Source organism: Octopus bimaculoides, chromosome 25 (assembly GCF_046866305.1).
Source record: "Octopus bimaculoides isolate indiv1 chromosome 25, ASM4686630v1, whole genome shotgun sequence".
NCBI classification, from domain to species: domain Eukaryota; kingdom Metazoa; phylum Mollusca; class Cephalopoda; order Octopoda; family Octopodidae; genus Octopus; species Octopus bimaculoides.
The window spans coordinates 15,493,228-15,509,380 of record NC_142952.1 but is presented as its reverse complement, the minus strand read 5'-3'; the positions used below and the strand labels follow the sequence as shown (position 1 = coordinate 15,509,380).

The following is a 16,153-nucleotide window of genomic DNA, read 5'->3' as shown; positions in this document are numbered from 1 at the left end:
ATAAAACTGAGTTATTACTATCAAGCCAAGCTAAATACTTTATAAGCTCTCTGTTAGTACACCAGGCTCACAATACTGTTTAGATTAGTAAAGAACTCTGTATAATTTTGTGGCAGGTTCCAAAGTTATGCTTAATCCCCATTCTATATTATAAATCCATAGTTGTGTTCCAGTTATACTGGTTTTTACACAGAGTGATATACAAGACAAGGCATCAATAATGGTCATTACATTTTCTTTTTTCTTTATTGTAATACTACAATAAAGAAAAATATGTAATGATTATTTATGCCTTGCTTATATATATATATATATATATATATATATATATATATATATATATATATTCACTCTTAGCTACTTACCATTAGAGCTTGAGTTTCTCAGCCTATGTCAAGCACCAACCATTCAGAGGAACCAGGACTAAGGCCTTTTCTATTCAAAAATATTCTCACACTACTTCACCACAACTCAATTCTTCAATTTTCACACATCCTCCATTTTTTCTAATTCAATACATTTATAAACAATAACTGCCTTTTACAGACGTGATAAAAATTATGAATAACAATTCTCAGTCACTAGATTCATTAAAATCAGGGCAATTAGAAAATTTACTGCTGTAAAATAATTTTATCAAAAAAATATTAAAATGTGTTGGTATGTAGGTCTCTTAATAAAACGCAGTGAGAAGAGTTTAATAAAGGTTGTGAGACAGAGGTAATGCAAAAGTAATACTTGCTTTACTCCTGGAAGTAAGCCTTGTTGTGTAATTTCATCTGACATTTCTTCACCTTCTCCAAAACGTTCTGTGACAGTTGATTCTCCATATTTCTGTCGGTAATATTCCTCAATTTCATCTTCTTTTTCACTGCTACATTAAGACAAAAAAAAAAAAAGAAAAAGAAAAAATTCAAAGTTAGAAAGAGTATCGAATTTTGCCACGATAACAGTAAGGTGTTTGAATTCTTGTTACTGGATAAGCAAAAGTTTGATCTGTCTGAAACAAATTCTGGGAATAAACCAGGGTGCAAGCTTACTGCTGTGACCATGAATGGCACTAGGAAGGGGAAATCTAGAAATCTAGCTTTGAAAGTTTAAGAGTTAAATTATCTCACTTAAAAATAACAGAACTAAAGTAAATAACTTTACAGCAGGGAATGAAAAACGATAGACATGAAGGAAATAAGCAAACAAACAGCTTTCTTTCTCTTTTACTTTATTATTATAAAGTTGATATTATTACAAGACTAGAAATATATTTTAGAAAAACAGTCAACTATATATTACATATATTATTATTATTATTATTATTACAATATTACATATTAACTCTTTCAATACCAACCCAGCCGAAACTGGCTCTGGCTCTATAATACAAATGTCTTCTTTTCATAAGTTTTGAATTAAAATCTTCCACCAAACCTTAGTCACAATTTATGCGCCTAACACTAGCTGGATGATAACTAAGTTATTTTACTAAATTCTATGTTATCTTTAAAATAATAGAAAGAAACAGAGCATCTCGAAATAAATATGGTAACGAAAGGGTTAAGACATAACTGTGAGGTGTTGATGCTGCATCATCTAACATCAAACCTTGTTACAATTATGTTTTGTCACAAGATAAAACACCATGACTTGTCTCAGTTTGTTTGGCTGACATGGGGTATCACTTCTATTTCATAGTTGAGTAGTTGGCAGTTAATAATGAAATTATATTATAAACATACCTGCTCCAATACAATGCAAGTGACAATATTACTATACTCTGCATAGTAAAACTAATATAAATAGTAAATAATAATAATTTCTAATACAGACCCATAGCCTCATGTGAAAGGGGAGTAATAGTCAATTAAATCGAGATTCGTAAGTGAATGATATTTATTTCAGTGACTGCAGATGAAAAACTGAGCCAACACTTGTGGAATTTAAACTCAGAATGTAAAGGGACGTAACTCAAAAAACGGAAAGGTTAAGTTAGGCTCAGCAGAATCTGAATACATTTCATAGAGCTGGAAGAAATACAGCAAGGAATTTCTTACAACTAACAATTCTACCAATCTGAAATGATGAAGAAGATCATTTTTTCCCCCTTATTTTGGCATAAAGCCCGAAATTTTGTGGGGAGGGGCCACATTGATTAAATCAACCCCAGTACTAGACAAGTACTCTATTTTATCAACCCTGAAACAATGACAGGCGAAGTCAATCTTAGCAGGATTTGAAATCAGAATGTAAAATCAGAAGAAATGCTGCTAAGTATTTCATAACAATTCTGCCAGCTCACTGCCTTTATTATAACAATATAATAATAATGGTTTCGAATTTTGGCACAAGGCCAGCAATTTCAGGGAAGCGGGTAAGTCGATTAGATTGACCCCTAGTGTTCAACTGATACACATTTTATCAACACTCTGGAAGGGACAGAAAGCAAAATCGACCTTGGTGGAATTTAAAATCAGGACATAAAGAACAAAATGCCAGTAAGCATTTTGCCCAGTGTGCTAACAATTCTGCCAGTTTACCACCTTATAACAATATAATAATAATAATAATAATAATAATAATATTGAAGAATAAAGACCCCCTTAAGTCATGAATGACCATAGAATTGCACCTAGAAAGTTACCCTCTGAAGCACATGTCCAGGCAAGGTTGTTAATGGAAGACCAGCAGTCACCGAAGAATACCAGCCTCCCCTCTCCACACCACCGATGTCATCCAAGGGAAAGGCAAAGGGGCCGATACAGCCTGGCACCATTGATGCCGCAACTCATTTCTACAGCTGAGTGAACTAGAGCAACATGAAATAGTGTTTTGCTCAAGAACACAACACACAGCCTAGTCCAGGAATCGAAAAAAAGATCGCAAAAGTAAAAAATTTAACAGGAGTAAAATTGGATGAAGATTTATTTCACAGCAACAAGAAAGCAGCACTATTAGAGAAGGAAAGAGCAGTAAATCTGCAGGAACTGTTTGGTGCAGAAATGAAACCAACAGGACTGTTTCCAGTATGATACATTGCTGAACGTGGTAACGGTCGACGACTTGTTGGAATACATGTGGGAAATGTAAGATTGTATAAAAAGACTGATGAAATTATGATTAATTAGAACAGTAAAATGGAACTGCTTGCTTTGGGGAGTGGGTAAGCCATTTCATATTTCATACGATACGTTCTATGTACCCCACGTTTTGTGTTGTCTGTCCTCGTGGTGTCCCCTCTTTTTTTTTCTCAGGCTTTATGCCTATAATAAAGAGAGATAGTCCAGGAATCGAACTCACTACCTCATGATTGTGAGCCTGAAGCTCTAACCACTGAGCTACATGTCTTCACAATAATATTAATTGCTTCTAATATAGGCACAAGGACAGAAATTTGGGAGGAAGAATTTCATTGACTGAATCAATCCCAGTACTTGACAGGAAACTTTATCAACCCCAGAGGAAAGAAAGGCAAAGCTGACATTAGCAGGATTTGAGCTCTGAAAACAAAGAGCTGAAATAAGTGCCGCCAAGCATTTACTTCTATATTCTAAAGATTCTGCCAAACAATATCAAACTGCAAACAGAAAACCTACTTCCAAATTTGTTCCAAACGCCTTTTGCCTTCAATGTCACGTGCACTTGGTCCTTCATGAACAGATTTACGATCAATAATATCTTCGGCACCTTCCTCCCATTCCTCTTCAGATTCCTCACCGTCTTCATCAACATCTACAAAGAAATAAAACAGAAAAATATAATTTCAGTAATATTTTTTTTTTTTCAGGAACTTTGGAGAGTTAAGAATGAGACAGAGTAATGGTGAACTTAGAAAAATATATTGGAATAGAGACAAACAAGAGAGTATCCTGCTCTTATTCAGACTTTCTCGAATAATTTGCTGACAATACTTTTCCATTCACCATTACATACTTCCATCTTAATTTTCTTTCAAGCACCATTCTACCAATCAATATACAATGAGATGGTTAGTAGTACTACGACCCATCCTGCTCAACCCTACCTAGGGTCTTATCACTCTCTAACTCTCTCTCGCTGACCCTTTGATGTTACTTTTCAATTCCTTCCTATTAACCCGTTAGTGTCCCTACCCTTCTCTCATAAAGAAAACTGTGAAACTCTAATAACAGTCTTGGGCCCTAACAAACCATCCAACTCATTAACCGTTCATTAAAAAAATACACACCTACTATGTCAGTATTTATGTCCATATTTCTGACTGTACAAGTGCTATAAGTACACCAGCCAAACCCAGAGGATCACACTAACTGGATTAAACAAAAGATGGCATTCACTACTATGCAAACAATTTCTACTCACCAGCTTCATCCAAAATGAAACTACTAAGATGCGACTTTTTGCGCTTCTTTCGGCTTTCTTCTTCATCATACTCATCATCATAACCCTGCAAAGAAAAATTATATTTAAAATAACAATGATTATAACAGCATCATTATCATTGTGGTTTCCATTTCTTTTTCTATGCATCCATTATAATGGATAGATCTATATAGAACAACACAGATGATCCGCCATAGTCCTGCCTCGTCTCATGCATTATAATGGATACTTAAAGTGGATGGAACTTGTGTAAGAGGGAGATCCAGGAAGACATGAGATAAAGTACTGAAAGCCAATCTCAAGACTCTGAGACTTATGAAATAGATGACAAAGGATCAAGATACCTGGCACATCAGAATTGGTACCAGTGCTAGTGCCATGTTACAAGCACAGGTGCTGGTGCCACGTTACAAACACAGGTGCTGGTGCTACATAAAATCCACCCAGTACACTCTGTGGGATGGTTGGCGTTAGGAAGGGCATCCAGCCATAGAAACCATGCCAGCACAGACAATGGAGCCTGATCCAGTCCATGCAAGCTTGGAAAATGGACATTGAATATGATGATGAGATCTATATAACACAGAATATCTATTCATCTCAGTCCTGCCTCCTCTCATCCATTACAATGAATAGAGCTATATAAAACAATACGGATGATCTATTTCAGTCCTGTAGCACCTCATTTGAGCATTATGCTCTTCTAGGATGAATTATTCTTGCAGGTATGATTGAAATCATCCCAACCATGACCATCATTTCCTTTACATGGACATAGTGGATCCATGACCCCATTATCCAATGTCCTTCCACTTTTAGGTTATCTGTATAGATTTTCCCTAGAAATTGTAGCCAGCACTGATTTGTTATGATGTTCTGTATCTGAATATGCCAAATGTAAACAACAAGAGGCAATGGGTGTTTATACATCTATTACTCATTTTTCATCTTCGATCTCATTGTTGTTTACATTAGGAGTAATTAGAAACAGAAGGGTCCCCTGGTGACAAGTTAGTATAAGGGAGATAATAATTTCTTTGCTAACACTTGGCAGGATTAGAAGTTTGAATTTGAAATTGAACAACAAGGAAGGACATGTAGAGAATATACATGATTTTGCTTTTCTGACTTACACACTACAAGGTTTGTAAAATTTCTAAAAGAGAACTAATTATAAAGTTTCCTGTATACCTTCAAAGACATAATAATAATAATAATAATAATAATAATAATAATAATCCTTTCTACTACGGGCACAAGGCCTGAAATTTTGTGGGAGGGGACTAGTTGATGTAACTGACAACAGTGTTTCACTGGTATTTAATTTATCGACCCCGAAAGGATGAAAGGCAAATCTGACCATGGCAGAATTTGAACTCAGAACGTAAAGACAGACAAAATACTGCTAAGTATTTCGTCCAGTGTGCTAACAATTCTATCAGCTCACCACCTTAGATAATAATGATGATAATAATAATAATAATAATAATAATAATAATCATAATAAAGTATTAATCATCAAATATACAAACATCTTCATCTTCATCAGCTAAATCTTCAGCATCTTTAATTAAAGCATCTTCCCCTTCATCTGCTTCATCATCCTCTTCATCACTCCCAGCTTCCTCAGCTTCTTCAGCTTCTTCTCCTTCCTCTACTTCATCAGGTTCCTCTATTTCTCCATCTTCTCCTTCTGACGCAGCTTCTGCAGTTTCATTTGTCTGCTTAAGAAATAATATTTATTCGGTTTGGTTTGGTTTGGAAGAGAGGAAAACTTTTTTACGTAAATAATATATTTTGAAATTAGAGATAAAAACCATAAAAAAAAAACGGACAGGTGACAAGTATTTTTGGAAGCATTTAGAGATAATTTACCTCATCTTCTGCAGCGCTTTGCTCGCTCTGAGCATCAGATAAGTTGCTTTCATCGCTATCAGACATAGTCAATAAAATGCAATCCCTGTAAAAGAGAAACAGTGGTTGCAATAAGATTAAATCCAAACATATAATGAAACATTCTAATCTTCAAAATATTTTACATCAAAAAAAATTGATATACTCTTTACTTGTTTCAGTCATTTGACTGCGGCCATGCTGGAGCACCGCCTTTAGTTGAGCAAATCAACCCCAGGACTTATTCTTTGTAAGCCTAGTACTTATTCTATCTGTCTCTTTTTGCCGAACTGCTAAGTTACAGGGATGTAAACACGCCAGCATCGGTTGTCAAGTGATGGTGGGGGGACAAACACAGGCACACAAACACACATACATATATATGTATATATACATATATATATATATACACACACACACACACACACACACACATATAAACGACGGGCTTCTTTCAGCTTCTGTCTACCAAATCCACTCACAAGACTTTAGTCGGCCCAAGGCTATAGTAGAAGATACTTGCCCAAGGTGCCACACAGTGGGACTGAACTCGGAACCATGTGGTTAAAAAAAAAACTTTGTAGAAAGTAAAACATCTTTTGCTGAATCTCTGCAGCAGTTTACATGAGAAATATTTTAGATCTTCATAGCTTAGAATTTCTTTCTACATTCTAGAACTGGCATAAGTAACCTTTTACAAGAAGCAGACTGCACAAGATGTGGCTTATCATCAGACAGGCTACACAACTAAAACAAATCCAAGGTAATTTTTTCTTAGGTATGCCATTCAGAAAGTTCTTCAGCGGTGGTTCTCAACCATTTTTTGTCTACAGGCCTCTTTGATTCCTATTTAACTCACATAGACCCCCATAGCCATTTGCTGTAAATAAAAAATAATCTGACTGTATTTTTATACTTAACACTTCAGCATTTAAACTGGCTATATCCAGCCCATATATCCTACCTCGTTTATGTACAAACTGGCTAGATCTAGCCTCTCAGACTTACCCTACAGCATCATTCTAAAAATAAACAATCCCATCATGGAAGTCTCGAAGCTAGGAGATAATACATGATTAATTCAAAACAATGTGAATCAATAGGCATTACATTTGACAGGATAATCTGAATGCTAAAGAGTTAAATATTACTGACAATTGTATAAATATTTTGTGTGCTGTAGAAATAAAGCTAATTTATTGCACATAAATTTTAACAACAAAATCTTATATTGGCCCCCAAGGGCCATATAGACCCTGGTTCAGAACTACTGCTCTACAGGCTAGTTTGCCCGTGACTGTTCCAGAACATGTAAAATGAGCTTCTTCACTTCATAATTGGATGCTGGATAGAATTTCAAGGAATGTTTTGTGAATAGATTAACGCAGGCAAGCAAACATCTTCCAACACAAATTATTCCTGGTTTATTCACAAGCTGTTCATATGTGATCGTTTGGTTTTACATCCATTTTTTTAATGGTAGCATGGGTTGGATGAGATTTCTTCAGGCAGTATTCCACAGACAGATATCATTCCTGAAAGGCACTTAATCCGAAAAGTCTTCACATGTCCAACTCCCAAGCAAGATATTTAGTTTACGAGGGATACAAACAGTCTGTACAATGTACACATTTACACCTCGAAGCATACAAAGCCCATTTGGTGGAAACAACGGCACACTTTGAGCATTTCAGTGAATAAAGTGTTAATGTTTTTAATAAATAGAACTTACAGTATTTGCAGAAATGTCTTCTACTATAATCAAATAGCTCTTGTTATACACATAATGGGCTTCCTCACTGTTTCCATCAACCAAGCTTCATTTACAAAGCACTGGTCAACCACCTAAGGCTATAGAAAATACTTGCCCAAGGCACCACATAGCATTGGAACCATGTAGTTGTAAAGTTTATAATCACACAGTCATGCTTTCCAATGCAATAAGATATTCTTTTGAACTGTAATAAGCAATCAATTATATTGCTAATATTGATTTCAGATTTTGGCACAAGGTTAACAGTTTCAGTGTAAGAGTCATGTCAATTAAATTGACCCCAGTGCTCAACTGGTACTTATTTTATCAACCCTGGAAAGATGAAAGGCAAAGTTGACTTCAGTGGAATTTGAATTCAGAATGTGAAGATGAAGGAAATGCCACCAAGTACTCTGCCCGACATGTTAATCATTCTGCCAACTCACCATCTTAGTTACACTTTTAATATTGAAGAGAGGAAATTTAGAAGCACAACTTATTTCCATGTCAGAAATATGTTACAATATTACAGATGTATTACTTGTTAATTAGAAATATTTACTCTAATATCCAGTATTCAGTTCAACAACAATGAAACACGAAATTCAGAAGGGATCCACTAGCCCAGTGGTTCCTAAACTTTGTCAGGCTGCCACCCTTTTGACACCCAGGCCACATTCCTAGTACCCCCACCCCAACTAACCATCACATAGACCTCTTTCTGAAGCAAATGTATTTCACAAATAAAACTTAATCTAATGAACCAGCTATTTTGTTGTTTTTACCTCACTTTTTACATGAATCGCTCCCCCATTATCACCCCACTTTTCTTCAATGCCCCCTTGGAACTTTCCATCGCCCCCAGAGGAGCAATACTGCCTACTTTGGGAACCACTAGTGTCTAGCCAGAAGAATGATTGATATGTCACATACAAAGTGGGAGATTACAAGTTCAATTCTCCAGTATTACCCCAGACAGAAGAGAATGTTCAGCAAGCCAACCTTATAAACAACTTCTTAAAAAGTTGTTTATAAGGTTCATACATAGTTCATCATAATTTAACATTATTGAACATCACAATCTAATAGTTTTAAATTTACATCACCTTGTTCCTAGACTGGTACAAAATAAGGACAATTCATCATGTTATATCATGTAAGAAAACATAGGTGTTCTTTTGAAATGAACATCAACATATTGATCACATATTTTGTCCAAGAGTCAAAATTTCATGTTGAAGGACTCACCAGTCAACACATTTGCATGCTTTATACCACATATTGTTGTTGTGAAACTAATGAAATGTGAGGTTAGTTTTGGTATAAATAAATGTTGCTCTTCTGAAGATATCCAATATTGTTATGGTCAGATGCTAACCTCTTACTTAATCTTCTGAAATGTGAGGTTAGTTTTGGCATAAATAAACGTTGCTCTTCTGAAGATCTCCAATATTGTTATGGTCAGATGCTAACCTCTTACTTAATCTTCTGAAATGTGAGGTTAGTTTTGGCATAAATAAACGTTGCTCTTCTGAAGATCTCCAATATTGTTATGGTCAGATGCTAACCTCTTACTTAATCTTCTGAAATGTGAGGTTAGTTTTGGCATAAATAAACTTTGCTGTTCTGAAGATCTCCAATATTGTTATGGTCAGATGCTAACCTCTTACTTAATCTTCTGAAATGTGAGGTTAGTTTTGGCATAAATAAACGTTGCTCTTCTGAAGATCTCCAATATTGTTATGGTCAGATGCTAACCTCTTACTTAATCTTCTGAAATGTGAGGTTAGTTTTGGCATAAATAAACTTTGCTCTTCTGAAGATCTCCAATATTGTTATGGTCAGATGCTAACCTCTTACTTAATCTTCTGAAATGTGAGGTTAGTTTTGGCATAAATAAACGTTGCTCTTCTGAAGATCTCCAATATTGTTATGGTCAGATGCTAACCTCTTACTTAATCTTCTGAAATGTGAGGTTAGTTTTGGCATAAATAAACTTTGCTCTTCTGAAGATCTCCAATATTGTTATGGTCAGATGCTAACCTCTTACTTAATCTTCTGAAATGTGAGGTTAGTTTTGGCATAAATAAACGTTGCTCTTCTGAAGATCTCCAATATTGTTATGGTCAGATGCTAACCTCTTACTTAATCTTCTGAAATGTGAGGTTAGTTTTGGCATAAATAAACTTTGCTCTTCTGAAGATCTCCAATATTGTTATGGTCAGATGCTAACCTCTTACTTAATCTTCTGAAATGTGAGGTTAGTTTTGGCATAAATAAACGTTGCTCTTCTGAAGATCTCCAATATTGTTATGGTCAGATGCTAACCTCTTACTTAATCTTCTGAAATGTGAGGTTAGTTTTGGCATAAATAAACTTTGCTCTTCTGAAGATCTCCAATATTGTTATGGTCAGATGCTACCCTCTTACTTAATCTTCTGAAATGTGAGGTTAGTTTTGGCATAAATAAACGTTGCTCTTCTGAAGATCTCCAATATTGTTATGGTCAGATGCTAACCTCCTACTTAATCTTCTGAAATGTGAGGTTAGTTTTGGCATAAATAAACGTTGCTCTTCTGAAGATCTCCAATATTGTTATGGTCAGATGCTAACCTCTTACTTAATCTTCTGAAATGTGAGGTTAGTTGCTCTTCTGAAGATCTCCAATATTGTTATGGTCAGATGCTAACCTCTTACTTAATCTTCTGAAATGTGAGGTTAGTTTTGGCATAAATAAACGTTGCTCTTCTGAAGATCTCCAATATTGTTATGGTCAGATGCTAACCTCTTACTTAATCTTCTGAAATGTGAGGTTAGTTTTGGCATAAATAAACTATGCTCTTCTGAAGATCTCCAATATTGTTATGGTCAGATGCTAACCTCTTACTTAATCTTCTGAAATGTGAGGTTAGTTGCTCTTCTGAAGATCTCCAATATTGTTATGGTCAGATGCTAACCTCTTACTTAATCTTCTGAAATGTGAGGTTAGTTTTGGCATAAATAAACGTTGCTCTTCTGAAGATCTCCAATATTGTTATGGTCAGATGCTAACCTCTTACTTAATCTTCTGAAATGTGAGGTTAGTTTTGGCATAAATAAACTTTGCTCTTCTGAAGATCTCCAATATTGTTATGGTCAGATGCTAACCTCTTACTTAATCTTCTGAAATGTGAGGTTAGTTTTGGCATAAATAAACGTTGCTCTTCTGAAGATCTCCAATATTGTTATGGTCAGATGCTAACCTCTTACTTAATCTTCTGAAATGTGAGGTTAGTTTTGGCATAAATAAACGTTGCTCTTCTGAAGATCTCCAATATTGTTATGGTCAGATGCTAACCTCTTACTTAATCTTCTGAAATGTGAGGTTAGTTTTGGCATAAATAAACGTTGCTCTTCTGAAGATCTCCAATATTGTTATGGTCAGATGCTAACCTCTTACTTAATCTTCTGAAATGTGAGGTTAGTTTTGGCATAAATAAACGTTGCTCTTCTGAAGATCTCCAATATTGTTATGGTCAGATGCTAACCTCTTACTTAATCTTCTGAAATGTGAGGTTAGTTTTGGCATAAATAAACTTTGCTCTTCTGAAGATCTCCAATATTGTCATGGTCAGATGCTAACCTCTTACTTAATCTTCTGAAATGTGAGGTTAGTTTTGGCATAAATAAACGTTGCTCTTCTGAAGATCTCCAATATTGTTATGGTCAGATGCTAACCTCTTACTTAATCTTCTGAAATGTGAGGTTAGTTTTGGCATAAATAAACTTTGCTCTTCTGAAGATCTCCAATATTGTTATGGTCAGATGCTAACCTCTTACTTAATCTTCTGAAATGTGAGGTTAGTTTTGGCATAAATAAACGTTGCTCTTCTGAAGATCTCCAATATTGTTATGGTCAGATGCTAACCTCTTACTTAATCTTCTGAAATGTGAGGTTAGTTTTGGCATAAATAAACTTTGCTCTTCTGAAGATCTCCAATATTGTTATGGTCAGATGCTAACCTCTTACTTAATCTTCTGAAATGTGAGGTTAGTTTTGGCATAAATAAACGTTGCTCTTCTGAAGATCTCCAGTATTGTTATGGTCAGATGCTAACCTCTTACTTAATCTTCTGAAATGTGAGGTTAGTTTTGGCATAAATAAACGTTGCTCTTCTGAAGATCTCCAATATTGTTATGGTCAGATGCTAACCTCTTACTTAATCTTCTGAAATGTGAGGTTAGTTTTGGCATAAATAAACTTTGCTCTTCTGAAGATCTCCAATATTGTTATGGTCAGATGCTAACCTCTTACTTAATCTTCTGAAATGTGAGGTTAGTTTTGGCATAAATAAACGTTGCTCTTCTGAAGATCTCCAATATTGTCATGGTCAGATGCTAACCTCTTACTTAATCTTCTGAAATGTGAGGTTAGTTTTGGCATAAATAAACGTTGCTCTTCTGAAGATCTCCAATATTGTTATGGTCAGATGCTAACCTCTTACTTAATCTTCTGAAATGTGAGGTTAGTTTTGGCATAAATAAACGTTGCTCTTCTGAAGATCTCCAATATTGTTATGGTCAGATGCTAACCTCTTACTTAATCTTCTGAAATGTGAGGTTAGTTTTGGCATAAATAAACTTTGCTCTTCTGAAGATCTCCAATATTGTTATGGTCAGATGCTAACCTCTTACTTAATCTTCTGAAATGTGAGGTTAGTTTTGGCATAAATAAACGTTGCTCTTCTGAAGATCTCCAATATTGTTATGGTCAGATGCTAACCTCTTACTTAATCTTCTGAAATGTGAGGTTAGTTTTGGCATAAATAAACTTTGCTCTTCTGAAGATCTCCAATATTGTTATGGTCAGATGCTAACCTCTTACTTAATCTTCTGAAATGTGAAGTTAGTTTTGGCATAAATAAACGTTGCTCTTCTGAAGATCTCCAATATTGTTATGGTCAGATGCTAACCTCTTACTTAATCTTCTGAAATGTGAAGTTAGTTTTGGCATAAATAAACTTTGCTCTTCTGAAGATCTCCAATATTGTTATGGTCAGATGCTAACCTCTTACTTAATCTTCTGAAATGTGAGGTTAGTTTTAGCATAAATAAACATTGCTCTTCTGAAGATCTCCAATATTGTTATGGTCAGATGCTAACCTCTTACTTAATCTTCTGAAATGTGAGGTTAGTTTTGGCATAAATAAACGTTGCTCTTCTGAAGATCTCCAATATTGTTATAGTCAGATGCTAACCTCTTACTTAATCTTCTGAAATGTGAGGTTAGTTTTGGCATAAATAAACGTTGCTCTTCTGAAGATCTCCAATATTGTTATGGTCAGATGCTAACCTCTTACTTAATCTTCTGAAATGTGAGGTTAGTTTTGGCATAAATAAACTTTGCTCTTCTGAAGATCTCCAATATTGTTATGGTCAGATGCTAACCTCTTACTTAATCTTCTGGCAGTGACTTTACACATTTTTCAGCAGAAATGAAGCCTTTCCTCGTTATTGCCAACAGCACAAGAGAAAAGTGAAAAGAGCATTTAACTGACCACTCAACAGATGTCTAAGGAACAATGAGCTGCAAGTGTTGTTTAATATTGCAGGAAGTATAAATGATCAGGCCAATCTCAGTGGTCTTGCTTTTCCTCCTCTAACCAAGAAAAGACAAAGTTAAAAATATGAATGCTGTATGTCCTACACGACTGCCTGCTACCATAATTTTTACACGCTATAATCATCCATATTACACACACAGTGTACATGTTCATATGTATGTGTGTAGGTAGGCCAGCAGGTTTGTGATATCTGTGTGTTTAGTGCGTATAAGATCTTCAAATCACAGAATCCCATTCCTTGACGGGTTCAGATCTACCCCAGTACTTATTCGTAAGTCTGACACTGATTCTACTGGTTTCTTTAGCAAACCTGCTAGGTTACAGGACAAACACTGGTTGTCAAGCACGAAGATGTGTGTGTATGATGGACGATCTTCCACACAGTTTCCGTCTACTAAATTCACTCACAAAGCATCGGTCGGGCCCGGGGCTATATTAGAAGACATTTTCCCAATGTGCCGCAATGTGGGACTAAAGCCGAAATTAAACGTTTGCAAAGCGAGCTTCTTTCACCACAGAACCGCGTCTTCATCTATCAAAACTTTAATTCCAGAATAATACCGTTAATTAAATATCACACTGCAGCGACATACATACATTATATATATGGCAGAGACAAATCACAAGTGAAGAGAATAATTACTATCAAAAGACAGTCAAAAAAAAAACCTAGCAGGAATAAAAGAGACTAGTGTCGTTTATTAGAAAGTGTGTGCGTGTATACACGCACCGTATCTATGAGTTTCAAGTGTTTTAACACTCGATGCAATGAGGGAACCGACCTTCAGATGCTTTGTCGCAAAGAGCCGGCGAACAAGCAAAAGACATACGTTGAGTATGCGCGGTTGATTATATATATATATGTGTGTGTGTGTGTGTATATATAATGATAAAATGAGGGATTCACAGTCTTATTAAAGAAAAATTAGTTGATTTGTGATACAAAGAAGTCACTTCAGGAAACCTGGGTAACATATAGTATCCTGTAATACTTTAGCCGTATAACAGCTAAAATAAACTAAAAACAAAAAAAAAACGTGACATACAATAATTATAAATGCAGTTTATATATTTGAATATTACAATTGAAGTGATATCAAATAAAAAAAAACTAAGGCAGTTTTATAATTTAATTTTGTAATTAAAAGACATATTTCCATTACAAATTGAGTTGGACTATGAAACTTAATATTTTGGAATTTAACTGCTTCTTGTAACCGATTTAAGTCTCATATCCATGTAAATATAATTTATGCCAACATTAGGCAACTGTAAGGTAAAAAATGAAACCAGGAAGGGATTTAAACTGAATAAGAAAAACAATTGAGGAACAGATCTAAATGCAAACTGTGCAGTATGTAAGTAGTATCATTTTTTCTGGGTCTCAATATTTCTATACATAAAGTATTCACGTGGACTCGTTTATATATCAACTCTTCCTATCTCAAAATGTTCTACCATATCAAATAGTTTCTAATATTAATTATGAAATGCATAAACAAATATATATTGATGTATCTGAAAGAAATCCTGTGTGGAGCAGAAAAATAGTTTGAAATGTCTAACAGATGGACAGCAACTTCGGATGAAATTGGACAATACTTTCATAAAACTAATGCAGTAAAATAACAAAAATTAAATTATCAACACGGTAATTCTAGTATTAAAGCATAAATAATAATTTCAAAATTAAAATAATGTAATAAAATGTTTTAATTACCGAGCGATGCAGTCAGTGATTCGATCCAAGTTCGAATATGGAGACACTCAAATGAAGGAACTACATTGGACAGTGGAAGATTCGTATATTGAGAAAAACAATCAGTTATAGGCATATCATATATTCAATGATCACAAATAATTAAATATTTTAAAATATATATATTTTTTTTTTTAATTAAGTAGATTAAGAATTATTTTGTCAGTATTCAATTATTTAAGTTAAATATAAATCCGAAACTATGTAACAAACGGATATGCATCTATAGAAGCAGGAGCTCGTCACTAATGTACTATTATTCTAGATATTGTTTAATGTCTTTGTTTTGGTGTGGAATTATCTTAAAATTTGACCATTATTACTATTACCAGAACAGCAGTAATAATGATAAATTTATATAGAGTGAAAGAGAGAGAGAGAGAGAAGATGCACAATGCAAGTCTATACTTTCGTATTAAGGGAAGACAATCGAGATTCGTTAGAATATTACCAATGTCATAAAAAAAAAAAACTTACTATTCAAGACATCGCGTGGAACCAGACCTAACAGCAATTTCATCTTTGGTGCGCTTTTTCTAAACCAAACTACTATCATATATTTAGCATATTTAGATGTTTCCTGTATCGCTAACAGTTTTTGAAATTTTGAAATTAAATGAAAATTTTCAAATTTGGTATATTGATATAATTCTCCACTCTGAATATGATTTTGTTATTCACTTGTTCCAGAAAAAATTTAGGGGTTTAATGTTTAATTATTTTTATCCAATCAGAAAGCAGGATTTGGAAGCTGGGATTTTGTGCGTAATAGCTGTCTATAATATTATGACG

General features: G+C 34.6%; 1 protein-coding gene across 4 annotated transcripts in view; it reads right to left on the bottom strand.

The window, feature by feature from the left end:
* The window catches only part of LOC106881540 (transcription elongation factor SPT5), a 47,080-nt gene extending 31,709 nt beyond the window's left edge, over positions 1-15,371 (bottom strand). Inside the window, exons 1-6 of one of the 4 annotated variants that reach the window (XM_014931964.2) lie at positions 15,323-15,371; positions 6,229-6,313; positions 5,886-6,077; positions 4,333-4,417; positions 3,588-3,723; positions 743-874 (exon numbers count right to left, since the gene is read on the bottom strand). In XM_014931964.2, coding sequence (XP_014787450.1) covers positions 743-874; positions 3,588-3,723; positions 4,333-4,417; positions 5,886-6,077; positions 6,229-6,294 — 611 coding nt within the window. In that variant the 5' untranslated portion in view covers positions 6,295-6,313; positions 15,323-15,371. The remainder of the gene's footprint in view (positions 1-742; positions 875-3,587; positions 3,724-4,332; positions 4,418-5,885; positions 6,078-6,228; positions 6,314-15,322) is intronic. The other 3 variants (XM_014931966.3, XM_014931965.3, XM_089341712.1) reach the window with 3 other exon arrangements.
* Between the last annotated feature and the right edge of the window lie 782 nt (positions 15,372-16,153).